Below are 20,409 nucleotides of genomic sequence, written 5' to 3' on the forward strand. Positions count from 1 at the left end.
GCGCTTTAATATTAATTACAGTATATAAGTATACAGACATATAAGAATATTCAATTATTTAGTAACACACGAATTATGAACTACAACATTTATAATACAATATTTCATATAATTTATATAATAATATAATGATTTAAATGTGTATTTTTGTTGTACAAGTATAGTTTAAAAGACTTTCAAAGCGACAAATATATAACTGCGAGTAGGTATATAGGTAAAAATAGAGTGTATATACTGTACTAATAAAATATGTATAATGTTTCAATGTTTGTTTAAACATAAAAGGAACGTCACTGGCAACACCTTGTCTCACAGATACATAATGATTTTAATTTAAGAACGTTGCCATCAAACCATTCAAATGCGATGAAAATAAAAAAACGCTAGCCGAATTTTGTATAAATATCAACTAACTTTTTGTATAAATATCATTGTCAAATAACGTTTTTTAAAAGATTATTCTTATCGTCCGAAGTCATTTAAACCCGAGGACTGACTGACTGAAATGACAGTTTAAGTTTAAATATCGATTCAACCTAAATCTCAGAATATAAATCAAAATAAAATTATATAGGAGTTGGTAGTGTCAAATGTACTGATATATAATAATTATGTTATTGTTAGATTGTAATCTATCTCGCGAGATTGTAAACTGTCGAATGATTGGGAACCGTAACCTACTGCTTACTAATTTACGAATCATTTTTAGTATATTATAATCCACCGAAGTGAATTAGATTTTAAAAACTCTAACCTAACCAAAAGGTGTCGTATAACGACAACAGCTATCGAAATTGTGTACGTTTTATTGTAAGCTAAATCATCGTTCATAAACTTTTGATAGTTCACAATCTCGCGAGTTAGATTATAATCTAACAATATTTACAATTTTACGGTGAAATATACACATGAAAATATAAAAAAGTAACTGATAATTAAATATTTTTACAATATTATTATATATTTAAAGTACATGCGCTTGTTATTTTCTTTAAAATACTGAGAAATCGAAGTGAATATCATTGTTTTATCTGAGTAAGTCTTTCTGTGGTCTGATCCTAAAAGGGCCGATATCAATCTACCCTTACTTTAGTGTTATCAGAACAAAATAAATGTCTGTCCATTGATTTTATTCTGATAACTATGTTGGTTGTTTACATAACTTAATGCGTAATATAGTTGTTATTAGTAATGTTTTGGTTATGCCATATAAGCATAAATATATGCATTATCCTTCAAATGATTTGGCAAATGGAAATATGTGTTTTAAATGTTACACAGAAATATACTTTGGCCCTTTTAACATGAGGCTACTGATTTGTAAATTATTTTACCTCTGTAAAGGCAAAATTAAACTAGTTTTTATTAATTTACTTCGGGCGCATGAACAGTACCAATGCAATAAAAACGCATAGATCGATACGAACATTTTATTAGTTGCTCGAAACAATATTATACAACTACCGGAGGAGTCACTTCAGCTACCACGTTAAAAAGTGAAGAGACCAAAGTCATATAAGATCATTTTATATAATACTGAAACATTTTCTTTTGCATAGAATTATTATCGATGGTGTAAATAAACAAAAATCGTCATCAGTTTTCTATTAAAATGGGATAGTTGCTGGAAAAAAATGTCCGAACGTAAAAAACAGGCCCAATGTTTTAATATGTTTTTTTTTTAGAAACTTAATTTTGTGGAATCGATTTTAATTAATACGATTACGCGAGCTCGAGATAAGAAAATGAAGTAGATTTTAGATCGATGTTGTTGCAGTCCAAGCGTTCGGAGTTCATTCAATTATGTAAAACGTTTTTTTGCACAATCGCCATTTCGTGTTTGAATAATAGATTTAAAACCTTGTTCCGTTTTAACTAGAATCTATTTTTATTCAGTCTGTTTGTTTTGTATTCAATGATTTGATAAAATAATTTGTTAGTGAAATTGTCTTGTAAAATATTTAACATATCACGAGAACATAAGGATCTGGATGAATATCCTGCCAGCTACAATACAATTTGAACAAAGAGAAAGTTTATAATAAAAACTGGGAATTGCTAATGAAGAGACCGTTAAAAGCATTTCTTGTATTCAGCGAGTAGAAGCCAGAACTGAAGTTGCCCATTAAACGATGTTAAATACGCCATCGTTTATCTTCCACGGAATATAAAAGCATAAATCATTTTCAGTTTTGAATTTAAATATCGTTATTTGATAATAAAGAATGTTTTAACATTAAAAATTATTACTTAAGAATCTTCAACAGATCTAAATAAATATGATGCTATACTACAATGACACGAAACTCATTATCCGTTCTTTAATTTACACTCAGTCAAATTGTCATTGAACTAAAAGTGCTTAATATCGAAGTGAAATATCAACATGTCCGAATATGTAGAGAGAAAGAGAGAGCACAGATGACGTCATAAATACGCACTAATAACAATTTGCCCAAACGAGAATCAAAGACCGCGTTCGCAGTATAAAATTATAGCCGAGTAACAACTGAATTTCGGAAAAACAAATGAGGAACATAATCCAAGCACATATTACAAGTAGTATAACACGTACCTGATACAATTTCGTATTGTAACAGACAAAATATCACGGAAACAAAAACCAAACGTGTCGCTTATAAATGACAACATATATTTCGTTAAAATACATTCTGTGTAAAATAAAGTCGACCAGATTCTCGATCTTTGAATATCATAATGGACAAAACGCAATTAGTGCTGTCCTAAACTATGCATGTCGATAAACATTTACACACATGTAAAATAATACTTTAAGGTATCTCGTCGGTATAATAAAACATAAAACTTACAGTTGCGATCGTTTCCTCGCGTTCGGTCATATCCTATATTTACACAACACAAGTCCAAGAGTTCGTCTCATAGTCAGAGAGCGTCCATCTCTTAACGTATGAACAAGTCATTAGGGTTTATCACTAGTTTATAGATCCTACCCATGTCAGGGCTCAATCATTGTTGCACGCTCCGAGAAGCTTCAGCATCCTGACGTGTGATGTTGAACGCCTCTGTCTTCAAGAAGTCCACGGTTTTATACGCAGAATCCGCATCAGCAGAGGAATGCGATTTTCCGTGTATAATGCTTAATTTCTTGAAGTCTTGCGACTAATCAAAATAAAAGATAATATCAGTAAGTTTCGAGTGTATAAAAGAGTTAATAAACTTCATAAACGTTTTTCTCATGTTATAATTACTTACATTAGACGAAGGAGGTGTAGACGTATGAAGATCGAGATCTAAATACTGCAATACGTCCGGTTTCGATTCGTCACATATTCCCTGTAAAAGCAACTCCGATTACTTGTTGGGTTCAAACTATATTTTCCCAAAAAAAAAAAATTAAAAATATAAACATTACCAATCCAGAGAAGTTGTACATATTGCCGATGCTGTGACTTGAATGACGAGGTTTTAACGCCCTATCGACAGCCGGCGGTAGCGTCGAAAGATTACAGTACTGCATTGACTGCAAAGATATACCTATGTCAGTAAACCTTAACGAATAAGGCACACGCAAAACTGAAAATATACTGAATAACCAAGTGCTTCTGTCAGCGGCATCAAAACCACTGCAAATCCAACACAAATGCTCAAAAACCCACAGGCTTACAGAAACACACGTAAAAATACGATACACAATAAAAATACAGTACATTTTATATATAGAACCAAAAGATGAGTAAAGTCAAATAAACAACTTTGACATCGAATCGACGCGATCGACATCTTAAATAATGGATAATATTTATCGGGGATGTTACGGATATATGTATATGAATAATATTTTTCCGGTTTCAGATACGGTTTCGGGCAGCTCTAGTTACAAGATTATTTAGAAATTGTTAAAGAGAAAATTCCAAAGCAACAATTTCACTTTATTTGTAGGCTACTATTTGGTATTACGTATAACAACAAAACAATACAAATAGCCTTTAGAAACAATTACTACAACAATATTCAAAACATATATTTTTTTTATAATAAACAGTATTTTTATCTCATTCGATTTTGGATAGATTTTTATTTCGTATATCCCTGGTTTTCGAAAAACTTACGTTCAGAACGTCGGCGATGTTGCTATCGGAATTTTGGAGACAAAATTAAAGTGGATATAAGGATTTAAGGGGAATTGTTGTAATATAAATAGAGAATAGATTAAGATACATTGATCAAGAACTGTTTGTAATGCATAATATAGGAGAACTATTAGCAAATCCAATGAAATATTTAAATCTTGCATTTATCTAAACGCCTTCGTCGTCGTGGAATATAGAATATACATAATATATGCACATGACGCATTGAGCACTTCGTGTTACCACCATCGATGCAGTGCTAAAGACTCTTCATTTTATCAAAAACCAACTTTTAATAATAATAATATAACAACTCACATGTCCCATAGCGGCATCATCTTCATCATCCGTGGTCCGGACGCAGTGGCTGATGACGGAACGGCCGGGAGACGACGGCGCCGTGTTGTGGTGCGTTTGACGTGGCAAGCAAATCCAGGGGAATGGAGACTAAGGGATGACCATCGTTGTTAAGACTGACATTACGATTAATTAAAAAAATATTCTTTAAAGATTATCCAATTGTTTGGAGATTGGCTTTGTCTAAGCTGAATGAGAAGTATTTGATGAACTTACACGGTGATTGAGAGGACTAGTGCTAATGGTATTGAAATCAAATTCAGAGAAATCACGATCCGATTATCGGACCAAATTATATTAGTTAGACTTGTTGACGTGTTAGCAATAATCGATTTTTTTTTATACTCATCAGTTATAAGTATTTCATTGATCTCCAGAAACTAACGTTTAGATTTTAACGAATATTGAAAAATAATCTAGGATTTAGAAACAACAATAAGAACTTAATAAAGATAAGGACAATTCATTGACCATTGAGTATTCTCCGCGAGAAAAGGAACCGCATTTTGCTAGAATTAAAACAGCAATCGAAACCGAATCGATTAATTTAGTCGATTCCTAAAAGACATATATTATTCAAATTATTACCACTATAGAGTATTTGAAAACATTCTGCTATTCGCCCGAAATAAAGTAAATTCGATTATTATTAAGCTACGAAGACTTATGTATTTAATTTGGTGAAATTGAAATAACACTAAAGTAACACAAAAAAAGAACGAATAGAGGACAAATGTGACATTTGTTCTCTTCTTATTCGCTGAACACAGCTAAGCTTTCAATTACGTTCCGAAGAACGAAAAATCAAATTTTAAACGTTTATATACATTACAAATTCTAAAAAGAAATATTAGGGGGACTAGTGAAACTTACCTAACCCTAGCTTAGTTAACTTATAGCATCCTAATTATTACATCGCATATTCGAAAACCGAATCCTAAACACGTGAATAACATAAACCAATGACGAACTAATAAAAATAAAAAATAACTATCTATCGATATCGATAAACTTAAAATACAATCAGATATATAAGAAAACAATGTTGAGCGAAAAATAATTCAACAAAAACCGACCACGACTATGAATTCTAGCTAGAAATGAAACTCGACGTAGCGCTGAGTAACGTCACGTCGAGTTTTATTTCAAAATGAATTTCTCGAACTGCCTGCATCTTTACATATACAGAAAAAAAACACACAACACCATTTATTATACCATTAATCAATATTGTTATAACGAGATCTCCGTGTTGGGCAAGGGAAGACATTTTTAATGAACCACTTATTTACAATAGTGCCTATTATTTTCAACGTGACAGTTTCGTTGCAACGCATTTATTGAATTATAGCACAACGACATGAAAATACTACATTAGGAAAGGGGCAAATAATAACATTTATACAAAATAACTAAATATATATAGTTTAATATGAATTTAGCCGAAGTAATATATTTTTTTTAAGATAAATAACTATCATGGTCTGTAAAATTAAAGTACGATTTTTAGTTATATAGAAGCAATATCGAGAGTCGGTAAATACAATTAAATTTTACCTTAATTTATGACATTTTCTTTCAATAATTAAATTATAAACAATAATTTTCGATCCAGGCACCTTCACTGAATCTAGTTTCCGAACGAACTGTGTTAATCTTACCGCTCGTAAGCCTCATTATGCATTTATTCAAATATCTTGTTATGTCATAAATACTGACCCAAATCAGAAAATATATATGACAATATTTTAAAGCAAAACTCTTAAAAATTATATGTCATTTACAAGGACAATTTGGAAAGTTTTCATACCAATTTTGGTGTAAACATACATTTAGGCTTTTTCTCAATGAATATAAATAATAGACATACACAAATACTGCAATCTGTCATAATGGGAAAGTTCGATTTATAAACATCATCGATTGGATAAGCAGGTTTAAATTGAATCCAAAAAAAAAACAATCGAATTTTCTCTCTTTAATATTAATACTGAAGGTATACAAGTTACTACTTACAGTATTTTCTTGAAATTCGATTGGTTCTTGAACTTTCGGTCCATGGAAAGATTCACGATGCGCTAAATCTTTGTTCAATGAGAACGTTTTCGGTGGACGCGGAGGTACCGGCGGTCCTGTCAGAGATCATTCGTAATGTAATGCAACTCATAAATCTCACTGAACTATAATTTTCTTTACATTATTAGCTAAATAATATACCATCATCACCAGTTCCATTATTGCGTTGTGAATTTATGTTCAACCTTGTGAAACTTTTCGCCACCGTTACCTCTCCTAGAAAAATTCATATAATTATAAAACTGGCAATGATATTAAAATAATATGGATTTGTATTGAGTTTTTTCTTACCTATGTTATATTGACTAGCGTTCAGTGATCTACATTCGTCCTCACTGTTAGAATCGTTTTCCGATTCAACTGCAACATTGTTAATGCGTATCTGAGGTGTGCCGTGATACGAATATGTTTTGAATTTGTTGCTAGCGTCAGACTTATCAAAGGTCTTTGTGCTGGTTACAATATTTTTAGGATCAAATGTGAATGCTCTTTGAGTATCCTATAAAAAAATTTTATCTTACTATCAAGAAAATAATTTATAGATATCCAATAATGAAATAAAAATTTATTTACCGGAGCCCGAACACCTGTAATGCATTCCGATATTGGTATATATGGTCCAGTGCTTTCACCACAATCATATTGATCATTTGCGAGGGCAATGGCAATTTCTTGATCATTAGATACCAAGGAATTATGTTGGTCATTCGTGGCTACGGCACTGTAGTGAACATTATTTACAGCAGGTGATGAGCTAGCCTGACCATTAACAGCGGGTGTTGCAAAATTTGAATTACTTCTTGACCTTGCATGCGGGTGATTGTCTACAGCCACTGCATGGTTTTGGTATATGCCTAAAAATATTCATTTTCACTTCTTATTCACATTTGGCTAGTAATAAACAATAATAACAAGCTTTATAATAACATTTCAAATTCCATACTATAAATTTAATTCGCATCAAGCCAAAAAGTTCACCATGAATCATATTGAACATGTTTTTAAATCTATTTCTTAAATTCAGACACACTGTATTCATTTAAGATATGCAATAGCAGAGTTATGCATCTTTATCTTCAAATATACACATATTTTGAAAGAGCAACAAGTATTTGTTTAATATAGAACATAAAATAAGGTTAGTAACTTTATTCACTTGCAACAAATAATATTTCATCCATATAGTTTGATGTAAAAGTCGCAGTAGCATATCTTAAAATATAAAATTGTCAGATAGCTATTAACTATACATTATTTACATTTTGTAAAGAACAACTTACTTTGCAAATAAATTAAGTTTTATATTCAATCCATTTTTATTTTATTCCAACTTTTCCATTGATATTTTAAAAACAAATCAGCAAAAATCATCAAAGCACGCACATTAAATATGAATATGTTTTATTTAATAGTAACCAAACCAATATTGTTGTAAAGCTCAATTACTTTATAAAAGTTTTATGTTGTTCATGTAAAAAAACCAAGCCTGATACTGTACATATTACGTTTAGTTCAATATTGTTTTACTAATAAACACTTCTAAAACAGAATTATAGACACTTCTTTATATAAAATAACAAATCTTGAATAGAAGAAATTAATATATTATAACTTACCAGAGAAACTTGGCATTTCATCAGTTGCACGTAAACCACATACACTACAGATTGCATCGACCCATTTTTCCATTTCGGATTCACAATCAGCTTCAAGATGGTATGTTCGTGTTTGCGTTTGAATTGTGAATACAGAGCCACGTAGCTTTGGGTCTGGTGCTCCTTGATTTGTACGTTCCATATGCAATCCAGCATCCACCTACAATAACATTGTATAGTAAACAACTTTATTCAGATAATATGATTTCCATATACTAAAGTCATGAATAAATTCTGAATAAATAAGTATTCTTGCTGAAAATTTATGCACTAAGCATGAACTATATAGCTACTCATACTTAAGTTTAAATGTGTACTGGTTACTGATAAGTACCTGCTCACAGAAATCTAAGTTGATCGTACCCTTGAGCCGTCTGCAATTACGGTCGGCATAATAATCTAGGAAATATTGCCCTGGGAGCTCACCCGACTGTCGCAAGGCAAACCACCTTCTCCGCCATTTCTGATTCAACAAAAAATGTATTAACATGTAAATTTACGTAAAAAAATACTTTTTTTTTTAAATAATAACTTTTTCCTAAAATGTAAATTACCGCAAGTAACCAACTAAATTCCAATCTGTCAACAAAGTAAAACATAAAAAGAAGTGTATTAAAATTACTTACAGTTCTCCAAATACGTTTCGAAGGTGGTGATTTCGTAAGCCAACCCTCGAACACAATGTTTTTAGACATTTTTTTTTTAAAAAAGCCTATCCCGAATTTATGAGTCAGAGAATAAAATTTATTTACGTACAGTATGATAACGCACACCAATGAATGGATTTCCTTTTACTCACGAATCTAGACACCGACTGAATTTAACACAGATAATTATAAACTTTCCTACTTAAAACGCAGGCACGTTACAGGCAACATAGTCTAATGTCAACTTTTAACTACCGAATCAATAATAGAATAACCGGTAAAATCTAAATTTATTAACAAAAGTTTAGTGATGTGGTATATTAAAAATTATTTACGATTAATTGAATTTAAGACAGCATTTTTTTTATTATTATGTTGTTTTATAATTCTCTTTTAGCAATATTAAGTAAGTATACTTGTCCTAACATTATAAAACAATATGTTTAAAATAATAACTATACATATTATAATAGTGTCAATTTTTAGTACTAGTAATAGAAAATTAACGTGTAATAAATTTACACTATAAACTGAGCGCGAATGGTTTTGTAGGTTTTTATAATATCCCATCACTACAAGATATTGCTATAAGACCATTCAATCTCTTAATTCCAAATACTTAAACTTTCGCTACTTAAGCTGGTTATTTTATATATTTCATTATTGTTTCTTTCATGGTACTTAAATAATATAATTTGTTATTTTTTCAGGCACCTCAAAAAGTGTGGGTTTTTAATTAATAGCTTTCGTTAAGATACTTCCTTAATATAATTTATTACATTTGTTAGCATTAAGTACAGAGGATTTTATTTAAGTTTAACAAGAACTTCTTCTACTACAATTTTATTATGGATATCTATAGATTCACGAGAAAAGGATGAATCACACTCTCACAAAATGAGGATTTAGTAAAATTACATATTTATTCTATATTGCTAATCAGCGAGCATAGATATTAAATTCACAGTGTAGCTTTTATTTATATAATCGATTTATTTTACATATTAAGTATTGTTGTAATGTCAATATAATTAAATAGTCATTAAAATACGCTGTGTGTCAATGTCACAACTCCACAGCAGGTCACATAGCGAATCACAATATGATATGAGGTCGTTAATTATGTGCTTCGGGCACTCTTCAAAATAATTATAATTTTAAATTTATACCGCTTGACAGGAATGAAACAATACCTACTACTGTATAAAAAGTAGGTCCAGGAAACATCCAGGAAAGGTAATGGCAGTGCGTACATCCGTACGATACGACAAGCCCTTATTAGTAGTTGAATAGTGACAGTAGCGTACATTTTAAAGCATAATGTTAAACTTTTTATAAGTTTTTGATTAGATTTTATTTTTTTATTAGTTTATTTTAATAAAATTTTATTGGTTATTTTTTTTAAAATCTCACATGGTAATTAAAGACTACATCGGTTTCCGATATCGATATTTAATTAGTATTATCTGTATTATTCAACTGCAATTTTTCGGTTTAAACTTCAAATTTTTAATTTCAGATAACATTACTTCTAAAAAAATTTATTTTAACTTTGTAGCATGTGATATCTCACGTTACGGTGCAATAAAATATTTCCTTTTTAAATATACTTGGGCTAAAATCGTACCGATCGAATTTCTGACAAATTCGAGTACCTTTTTTTTGTTCCAGACGCCATAAGCTAATAAAACTGCTTCTAATGACTGGAGACCAACATATAGAAAGTTGTACCAATCCGCTGGTATCGGCAACGATCAACAATCGGTAAAATTTGATCGGTACAATCATACCCCATTGATAGTCGTACTCCAAACCCAATTAATCCTACTCTTTTTATTTGTATGGAGCTTAATTTAAATTCGTGTCAATTGATCTACAAATAAAATAATTATAGAAAAATGATGAGCATTTAGTTATTCAGTAATTATCAAAATAGGATCATTTGTTAGGATTGTTGAGTAGGTACATAACGTTCATAAAAGTCTTAACACAGACAAAACATAGTCAGTTAAAATACTTTAATAACTTAACGTTGTCTTTATTAAATTTGCTTTCGTAATTCAGTTATATTGCGTTAAAACAATGTTAAAATATAATTGTAATATCCAATTTATACATGTATAACATATATTTTAAATTTAATTTTAATTTTTTAATGGTCAAGTATAATTAGGTATTGAAATCTCAACAATGTCACATCCAAGTTGTCCTCGCAGCAATGTATCGAAGTTTAAAGCTTATCATCCAGAAAAGTAAGTATAACTTAGCTTTATGCATACAATTCAACCATATTTGTGAAAATTGTTTATGCTAACCTGCCTAGCAAATAATTACAAATTTAAAATAAACAATATTTTTGTGTTAATAACGTAAGATCATAAATATATCGTACGCATTTTATTAAAAAAAAAAAGTTAAAACTAATCGACGCGCGCTACTAAAGCGCACAGTATTATTAATATTAACTAATAATATAATAACAATACCACAGATATGTTATTGATGATGTTTCACCAACCTTGTGTACTGATGAGAGCTTGACTCCGAACCAACCTCCGTCGTTGACTCAGCGCACCATCGGAAAATTTCTGCAGCCTTTAACTAGAGAACTGGTAGAGATACCACCAAGGTTTATATTATATTTAAATAAGTATTTGTGTCTGCTTTAACTGTATTCTTACATAGAAAATTAAATTATAAAACAAAAAAAAAACAGACCAACCATAGACGAGCTGCCCGATGCAGTAATTGAAAATATGGTAAAGAAAGACAAAGCATTTTGGGTTGATAAACCTGGTGCCAATGCATACAATCTTCACGATGCCTATTACAATTATGGTATGACCAGTGAAAAGGAGTCGACTCGTAAGTATTGCAGGAACCATTTCTATATTATATAATTTGGACAATATTAATAATTCTTTAGAGTACAAACAACATAGAATGAAAGAGCAAGCTCCATTTTGTATAGGCCAAAAACTTCGTTATGATGATTCGAATGTACTCACCCTACAATCAGTTTTCCAGTCTCATTTCTCTTTAATCCAAAACTCTTTTACTTGATCAAAAAAAATGAAAGTAGTTGAAATAGGTGTTTATATTAGGTACATAAATAATGTATCAATGTTAAACATATTATAAGCTAAAATGTAACGTTAATTTTAATGCTTCATCTAAATATGTACTTAGGTAATACAATATGAAATGGTAACTAACTGTACACTATATTATACAATTAAATAATTATTTCCTTCCTTAATCCTATGAGGTTTTCAAATTGTCGTCACAATTATTATTTAACAGCTCATCAGGACGTCTTTCCTCATTCTTATCAGTATGACCTTGACTGCGTTAAGTATAGACGTAAGCACGCTTGTGATGGATTGAAGCAGGCACAGGGAGTACAGGTTTTTACATATTCTATTGAACTTAATGTTAAGATAAATAAATTAGTTTCTTATTTTAATAAATTTTGTTTACGCTAGCATTCTGTAGGTAAATAGTTTGTTGTATTGTTTCTAGAAAAATGTGAATCGCTTTTTATTTTTGAAAATTACTTCGTAAATCCATCCAAAGCCAAAAAATATTGCAGCTGATAAATACAAAGGTACATTACCTACATACGAAATGTTATTCAACTTTTTTGCGTTATAGTTAGACGGATTAGGAATTAGTCACTACTGCCATATGCACTGGTAGTTTAAGCAACATTAGTTATCAATGGAATATATATTTCATGCCATTAATTAAATTCTGCGCCGGATGGAAAACTTCACCAACAAACTTGACTTAAATATTTAGTAAGTAGGTAGTGAATATAGTAGGGTATATTACAGAAGCAAGCCGCTGCATATTGTCGGGAATGTGATAAAAAGATTGACATTAAAATAGCACCATCTCCAGCGTCCACTTCAGGCTCAACGCAGAAGCGATGGAGATATTATCCAGACCTGACGAAAACATTATCATCTAAGGAAATTCGAGAGCTGATGATGAATGAGTATGACCAAAATTATCGAGAATTAACAAATGTTTGATTTCATACTGTAAAAAATAAGCTAAGGTTTTCTTTAATTAATTTGTATGGTCTTTTTTATTTCCTTGTTATTGATAAGAATAATTTTGGCTTATTTTTGCTGGTACGGATTGTAAAATAATTTTATAGGTTTTATTAAAATTAATAAATATGATGGAGCACAGTTCATATTTAAAGTAACTATACTTATTCAAACTAAATGCTTTTATTTAACAAAAACTAAAAAAAAATATTTAATATCTAAATTGCTTACGTATATTTTTTCAGGGTTGGCAGACCGTTTAAGAATGAAGCTTGTAATTGGTACAATCAAAATTATCCCTCAGTAAAATATGATTGTATAATACGTAAATTTTCTAAATAAAAATAAAGCTATACTTACGCGCGTAATTTTTCATTTCTTAAATAACTTTTACTCCTAATTTATTTTTCAGTTCTTTGAATTTCTTTGGTTGGAAAAGAAAACTATAAGTAGTACAATTCTGTCATATGAAATATTGGAAACTCCATGGGTTACGATGTTGAAATTTTATAAGGTTATGATGTTATATTCTTGAATTAAAATTGCGCTAGGCCTGACTAGGTTCAATAATACGATACATTTAATATAATTACTCTACATACATACAACTAAATAAAAAACGGATAAGCTGAGCCTTTATTGCAACACGACACGATGACGTCTTCAGCTAACTATTGCCGTAGGTTGAATTTATTTTTTATATATATTTTTTAATTTTTGCCGACCCCAAATTGGGATAAGGGCAGGAGATGATAATTAATTTAATGATCATATGAAATAGATAAAAATAGACACCACTCATGACGAATAACAAAATAAACTGTGCCGTGTTTAATGAAATTGCTGATCAAATGTCGAAGTGCAATCTAATAAGTTGTCACCACTACCCGTGTAGTCATTGTAAGCACTTGCGTCTAACAATATTAGAGCTTGTATATTTTATACAATATAATTTAATATGATATTAGTGTAATTGACATACATTTATTGGATAATGTCCTAATTAAAAACATTTAAGAGTTATTTTTATCAAAGTGAGCGACCATTCTGATGTCAACTAAAGGTCACTTTTGCTTAACATACTTTAAAGTACATTTATTAAAAAGTTTAGTAAAATTACGTATATTTATTCAGAATAGTCAGATACCATTACTGGGAACTGCTGCTATATATTGGGGAAAAAATATGAGGGTTTATCAGATTCTTTATTCAAAGCAGACAAGAAAATCTTACAACTAATATTCGAGACTTTGGTATAGTCAACAAGCTTTGGTGAATAACATTCTAAACTGGCAACTATATAAATTTCAATCAATTGCAAACACTAAATAATAAAATATAATAATATTTAATATCTAATAATATTTAAGGGAAAGCGCTCCGATTTCTGATTCCGTCCTAACTTTTAAGTGCGACTTAAAGATAAATATTAAATTAATAATATTAAGATATAGGTATGTGAATACCTAACTGCACCTAAGCATATGCAACCTTAAGTTTCATTTACGATAGAACAATATATAACATTAGAAGAAATGAAATTAAAAACAATGTACGTGACGTACTATTCTTTTGTTTAACTATCAATTTCAAAATTTTAAGTATGTCTATAAACATATATTAATAAATCAAATAAAATATAAGATCCCATCCCCAAAATAAAACCGAAAATGACGAAACAGAACGATGGACTTTTCCTCTTAGAGGTCCTTATTGATAAAATAATTTTCATTAAAAGTCCATGTTTTTCTGATAAGGATTTTAGGACATGTATTAATATCAAATGTCCGGGAGTTGAACCACTAGAGATCTGTGACGACGAACCAGGAGTTTGCTTAGTGAAGAATACCGGCCCATTTATCAAATCCTTTAACAATGGGAAATCATGCCTTTTTTCTCTAAATGAATCTGAAATCACTACTGCTATGACTAAATATCCCATAAATGTTTGTGTGTACAAGTCTCTCCCGTGTGGATGTTTGCCGACAAAAATAATAATGGGGGAATGTGAAATTGATTTGACAAAAGAATTTGTTGAAGCACGCAAAACTTTTTTGGAAGATCCAACCACTGTCAGCTACCAAGCTCTTAAAGATTCATTTCGAATCGTTGGACCTGATGGTTCTGAGACCGGAGAAATCGTAATGTTTTTACGTATATCCTGTTTTGGAAAATTAATTATTACTAGATTTCAGGGCCCGGGTGGCCCACCAAGTTTAGCAGCCGGTAAAAATTCAGCAATCGTAGACAGATCATGCACTCCTACAAGAGAATTTCAAAGCATCCAAGATCCATGCGCGTGCGGAGCAGCACGAGGCAATATTAATAGTGGAGTTGCAGGTAGCGCAGGAGCACCCTGTAATGTTGGTGGAGGAAGTGGTATATGCCCACCAGGTAAGAGTGAATTATGAATATAAATAACATATTTGAAATGATTTATTTAACCATATAAACATTGATTATATTTAAAAAAAAATGCATATTCTTTTATATCTTAACACAAAAAAAATATTAGTTTTAAAAAGTTTATTTTAACTATGTGTACTATTACAGCTAAAGACCCTTATAATAGTATGCCGTGTACGGACCTTGACGACCCTTGTTACTGTTCTGGACCTAAACCGCAACCAAAACAACCGATGGTTTGCAGAAATACTGATCAATATTGTTTACACGTACCTAAAGGTGAGCATAAATAATTAAGTTATAAGATATTGTTAATAGGATATTTAGGTATGAAAATCTTTTGATGACCAGGTCGCAGTAAGCAATTCGAAGAAATAGGTACAAACCTTGGTGGCAACGAGCTTAAGATAAAAGTCCCTGCTAGTGCTTCTATTATAAAAAAAATAAGTCAGACACATTGCTCTATGCAATGTCCTTATTCCAAAAACACAGACACTGGACCTTGTGAACCACCATGTGGGAAAAACCAAATAAGTTTAGCATTGCCTTGTGAAGCCATTTGTTGTGAAGGCGCACAACCTACTGGCACACAATTCACCTGTTTAACTGAAGGTTGCCTTCAAGCGTCAAAACACGGTCAACAAGCAGCTTTGACTCGTGGAGATGTCAAGCAACATGAATTAGCTAACCGGGATGTTTTTGTATTAAAAGTAGCCAAGACAGCCGTTCTAAATGAAAAGAAATGCAAATTTGAACTGGAACTAGCAACTCCAAAAGGACCAGATAAAAAAGCACCGATAACGAAAATTAATACGTGTCTACAGTCCGACCTTGATTGTGAATGTTGTGTTCGAAGATTAAAAAAGCCAAAAGGAAAAAAAAAGCGATAATTTCATAGGATTACCATATAGTTTATTTTTAGCTACCGAATGAAGTTGAACAAAAAATGTATTAAACAGTAGGGAATATGCATATGTCATTCTCTAAACCTTTATATTTATTACACTAATAAAATAGCAGTGGTCAGCTCGATATCTGACACTTAATATTTGTAGCAAAATATAGCTTAATTTTTTTGTAATCGTTCACATGGACCGTGATGGAGTTAAAATGGAGTTAAAATTTACCTATCTATCTTTTTAAAAAATACTTTAAAATAGTAAAATGAATTGCTTGTAAATTGTAAGTATAATTTATTTTTATTTAAATTATAAAATGCATGCATATTCCCTGTTGTACAGATTGCTGTCCGACTGGAAACAAGGTTGTTTTTCAATTGCCTTCGGATTCGTGTGACCTCGGCCACAAACAAAGAGCGCACTTCAAGTTCACTTCAGATGGAGTAGGTGACTTAGCCAGAGATGAGCCAGGTCAACTTACCTCAACAACTTCAGAACACTACCCAGGAGTTGTATATGATTTCCCTAGACAAATAATAAAAATGAGAATCGGCAAGACGATTGAAATGCCGGGAAGGAAGTCAAAACTTGAATATCAATTTATAACACCAGTGATAACACATGAAAAGATAGTGCCAGTAAGAGAGGCGCGAACAGCGCAGTGTGCACAAGCGTGTACTAACTGTTGCTCCTTTAATACTAGAAATTAAAAATTCCTTAATGCATTCACGTTTCTTATTGTATTTTTTGTAAGAAATGTTTGCTAAATTAATAAATTATATTTTTATGGTTGTGGTTTTATGACTTGTTTATTTTAACTAATGGTTTTTATTAATTTATCGTAGGTAATCTACAAAACATGCTGGAACAGACAAAGGAAGTCGGCGAGTTTTCATCGAGGAAAATAAAATCTATCATTTATGATTTTGAAGTTTTCAGTAAACAATCTTTTTCATCAAACTCGACAAATAATGCTTCGGTGAAAACTAAAATATCTGAAACGCATACTGATATATTTTTTAACAACGTTAAAAGTACTTGGAAATCGTGGGGTTCTTTAAAGGATCTAAAGGAGACTGCCTTATTTGGAGTAAAAGACACGTCTGTTTACATGTCTCTTTCTCATAATTATGGCCGTCTTCAAACATTAGGTACACAAGCTACCGCTTCCATTAATAAATCTTTTCAAGTTTCTGAAGAATGGAACACATCATTTAAAAGCGAGACTGAGACTACTTCAAATTACTGTTCAACCTGCTCATTATCGACTGTTCCTTTTCGTAAATATAGAGATCGAGTATCTGGAAATTTACTTCATCCTGAAATTTATTTTTTTGGAAGGAAGAAAGAACGCTCTGATAAAACGGGGATGGGATCAAAGGAGTCCTACGCAAAATTACATAAAACAAGTCAGACTTCAGGTACTGCTGTAAAGAGTGGTTCAAAATCAAGTGTTCAATCCAGTTCAAATACTAGTATTAAAAGGCGTAATAGTTCTGCCGTAAAGTCTAAGTTCACACCAAAAACTTCAAAAGGAGCAACAACCGCTTCATGTAATTCTAAGTCCGTTACAATAAAAGACGAAAAATCTCAAAAACCTTGTCCAGCATTGGGAGGAACTACAAAGGGGGATATGACGGCTACTGTTTCGCATATAAAAATTGGACCTAAAGAAACATGTCCCGTGCATGGAAATGATCCTTGTCAAGGTCCTAAGTGTGTATTGGCTTCTTCGGGAAAAGAACAGGGATTAGTGAAGGTTACTAATATAAATAATCCTAGGAAAGGTGTCTTTGAAATCGTCATTCGAAAACTTACAGGGGCACCTTTAGCAAAAAATGAATTAATGCTAGAATGGACGCCGCCGCCGTCTCGTACAGCGCCGTGTAATGTGCCTTGTCCAATATCTTATATCCCATCTCGATCTTGTCGCCATTCAAAATGCAAATTAATAGTATGCCGACCTTCACCCTGTAGACCTAAATGTTCCAGAAAAAAGCCATGTGGACAGACAAGTTGTCGAATACTTCCATGTAAAAGTTGTTGCAAATCTACATGCTGTGGGAGCCCCTGTCGCCCGTGTAAGCCATGTCCTCCACAACCACCATCGTGTTGTCCAGTCTCACCGTGTAGTCAATGCGTTCAACCTTGTAAGACGCCTTGTGCTATACCTTGCAAAAGTTCACCATGCTTGAAACCTTGCCCGATTGGGCGTAAACGTCCCCGTAAATCACGAAGTCAGCCAAAGATTAAATCTCATCGTAAGAAACTTTCTCCCTGTTATAATCGTGTAAAGGCCTGTCCTGTTGTTCGATGTCGCAGTATACCTGGGCCGTGTACTATGTACTGTGGTATTCCTCCATTTTGCTTACCACGAAGCTGCAGTAAAGCTCTTCCCTGTAAATTCCCGAGTCTAGAATGTTCTTTAAAGAGCTGTTCTTCCTGTTGTGGCTAAATAAATAATTTTCTGCTCAACCCTTACCCTTTTATTATTTATTGCAATTAGATCAACTATCACTTTTATTAAAATTAAGGTTACAGTAATGCTACCAAATGCTTGATTTTATCACAATTCACAAAGTTGTCATAAAACTGCTACGTAAAAAATAAAACAGGATAGATAAAAAATAGTTCATACATAAAATAACATAACATAATCAGCCTGTGAATTTCCCACTGCTGGGCTAAGGCCTCCTCTCCTGTTGAGGAGAAGGTATGGAGCATATTCCACCACGCTGCTCCAATGCGGGTTGGTGGAATACACATGTGGCAGAATTTCGTTGAAATTAGACACATGCAGGTTTCCTCACGATGTTTTCCTTCACCGCCGAGCACGAGATGAATTATAAACAAATTAAGCACATGTAAATTCAGTGGTGCCTGCCTGGGTTTGAACCCGAAATCATCGGTTAAGATGCACGCGTTCTAACCACTGGGCCATCTCGGCTCAAAAAATAGTTCTCGTTAATAGGCTCGGATAAAAAATAGTTCATACATACATGCATATTTATAAATAAATAAATAAAATGTTCTACTTCTGAGAGGCAAAGGAACGCAAGGACGCAAATTAAAGGTTTTATAATGTGCGAAGTAGTTTTTTTGATTTTTTTCTTAATTATTAGAAAGATAGAAGTTAGAATCGCAAGTTTATTGACTTGAAATTAAAAACTAGTCAGCAGTAGATTCAATTCGTATCTCGTGAAAAAGTGACAATGGACTTAAGGTGATAGATGCGCCTATACATTTTATAATTATATTTGTCGGGTATCACATTCTGGAATTTTCCGCTCGTTTTCTTCAATAAGTTTCTTCTTATACATAATACCTCTCCAGTTCGGATACTATATTATTGGCATCGTGTAACAAAAGACAAATAAACAACATTTGACGGCGAAATGACGCGAGATTCTTCGAGAGCTCAAATAAACAACGATATTCATCGTGGATTAGTGGCTTTTTAAACGTTGACAAAGTTGTTAGCGAAACTTTGAAAGTAAAATTAAAGTCCGAGTACGTTGTTATAACGCTATCTTGTTTATATTGTCCTTTTATTTATATATAAAGGGGGCAATTTGAGAAGTAATAAACTTTTTTTTTTTGTTTTATTTGAATATATATTGCAGTCAGCGTCAAATAATTAGAGATGCTCAGGGTATTCAAATAAATAGACGCAACCAAAAAGTCAATAATATCGGTACAAACAAAGTTTCCTTATTGTTGTCAACAATATATGCGCTCAAAAGGTCGAGACTTTTAAAATGTCATATAGATCGTTTCAGTCAAACCGCCATAAATATGGTTACAGTCATCTCGCCATTGGTATCCAAGGATTCTAAGTGTTCAAAAATACGGAACAGATTAGAAAAATAAACTTTACTGCTATATATTTTAAATATAATTTCTCACATCAATTAATATTAAAATATTTATGCAGAAAATGAAAGGGATAGAAACTACTGCAATCCTTTTCATTTTAAGCGCGAGGTCATAAATATGTCTTGTTTTTAAAAAAAAATCGTGCTTAGTCGTTTACGATACTTAATTCGCAAACTAGCCAAATCTATATGAGTAAAATTTTCAGGAGGCACTTTAAACATCATAATATTTTTAATAGGGATTGTTTAATATTAAAAAAATACGAAATGCTATTTACGCACGGAATTCTGATAATTCTGGAATTGTTATTTTGCGAATATCTA

At 31.7% G+C, this 20,409-nt stretch overlaps 4 protein-coding genes across 8 annotated transcripts in view; 3 read left to right on the forward strand and 1 right to left on the reverse strand.

Annotated features, from left to right (window-relative positions):
* The window catches only part of LOC113403416 (medium-chain specific acyl-CoA dehydrogenase, mitochondrial), a 345,704-nt gene that overhangs the window by 250,864 nt on the left and 74,431 nt on the right, over nucleotides 1–20,409 (forward strand). The window lies entirely within an intron of this gene.
* On the reverse strand, nucleotides 2,677–9,039 carry LOC113403507 (GRB2-associated-binding protein 1). 2 transcript variants are annotated; one of them, XM_026644090.2, is made up of 11 exons: nucleotides 8,827–9,038; nucleotides 8,535–8,663; nucleotides 8,162–8,360; nucleotides 7,119–7,399; nucleotides 6,837–7,044; nucleotides 6,687–6,761; nucleotides 6,486–6,601; nucleotides 4,431–4,559; nucleotides 3,395–3,502; nucleotides 3,235–3,315; nucleotides 2,677–3,141 (listed from the first exon to the last, which is right to left on the reverse strand). In XM_026644090.2, exons 1-11 carry the CDS (start codon nucleotides 8,893–8,895, stop codon nucleotides 2,989–2,991), a joined length of 1,548 nt encoding a protein of 515 aa, XP_026499875.1. In that variant the 5' UTR covers nucleotides 8,896–9,038; the 3' UTR covers nucleotides 2,677–2,988. The 2 variants fall into 2 exon arrangements, with proteins under 2 accessions (XP_026499875.1, XP_026499883.1); XM_026644098.2 differs by lacking the exon at nucleotides 6,687–6,761 and having other exon boundaries at nucleotides 8,827–9,039.
* LOC113403327 (uncharacterized) lies at nucleotides 11,015–13,247 on the forward strand. Its single transcript, XM_026643835.2, has 6 exons — nucleotides 11,015–11,099; nucleotides 11,339–11,476; nucleotides 11,564–11,712; nucleotides 12,151–12,254; nucleotides 12,684–12,847; nucleotides 13,151–13,247. The coding sequence occupies exons 1-6, from the start codon at nucleotides 11,038–11,040 to the stop codon at nucleotides 13,245–13,247; spliced, it is 714 nt and encodes a 237-aa protein (XP_026499620.2). The 5' UTR covers nucleotides 11,015–11,037.
* LOC113403318 (uncharacterized) lies at nucleotides 14,488–18,676 on the forward strand. Its single transcript, XM_064220477.1, has 3 exons — nucleotides 14,488–15,299; nucleotides 15,459–15,590; nucleotides 17,056–18,676. The coding sequence occupies exons 1-3, from the start codon at nucleotides 14,576–14,578 to the stop codon at nucleotides 18,663–18,665; spliced, it is 2,466 nt and encodes an 821-aa protein (XP_064076547.1). The 5' UTR covers nucleotides 14,488–14,575; the 3' UTR covers nucleotides 18,666–18,676.

The sequence above is a fragment of the Vanessa tameamea genome, chromosome Z (genome assembly GCF_037043105.1).
Source record: "Vanessa tameamea isolate UH-Manoa-2023 chromosome Z, ilVanTame1 primary haplotype, whole genome shotgun sequence".
Classification (NCBI taxonomy): Eukaryota; Metazoa; Arthropoda; class Insecta; order Lepidoptera; family Nymphalidae; genus Vanessa; species Vanessa tameamea.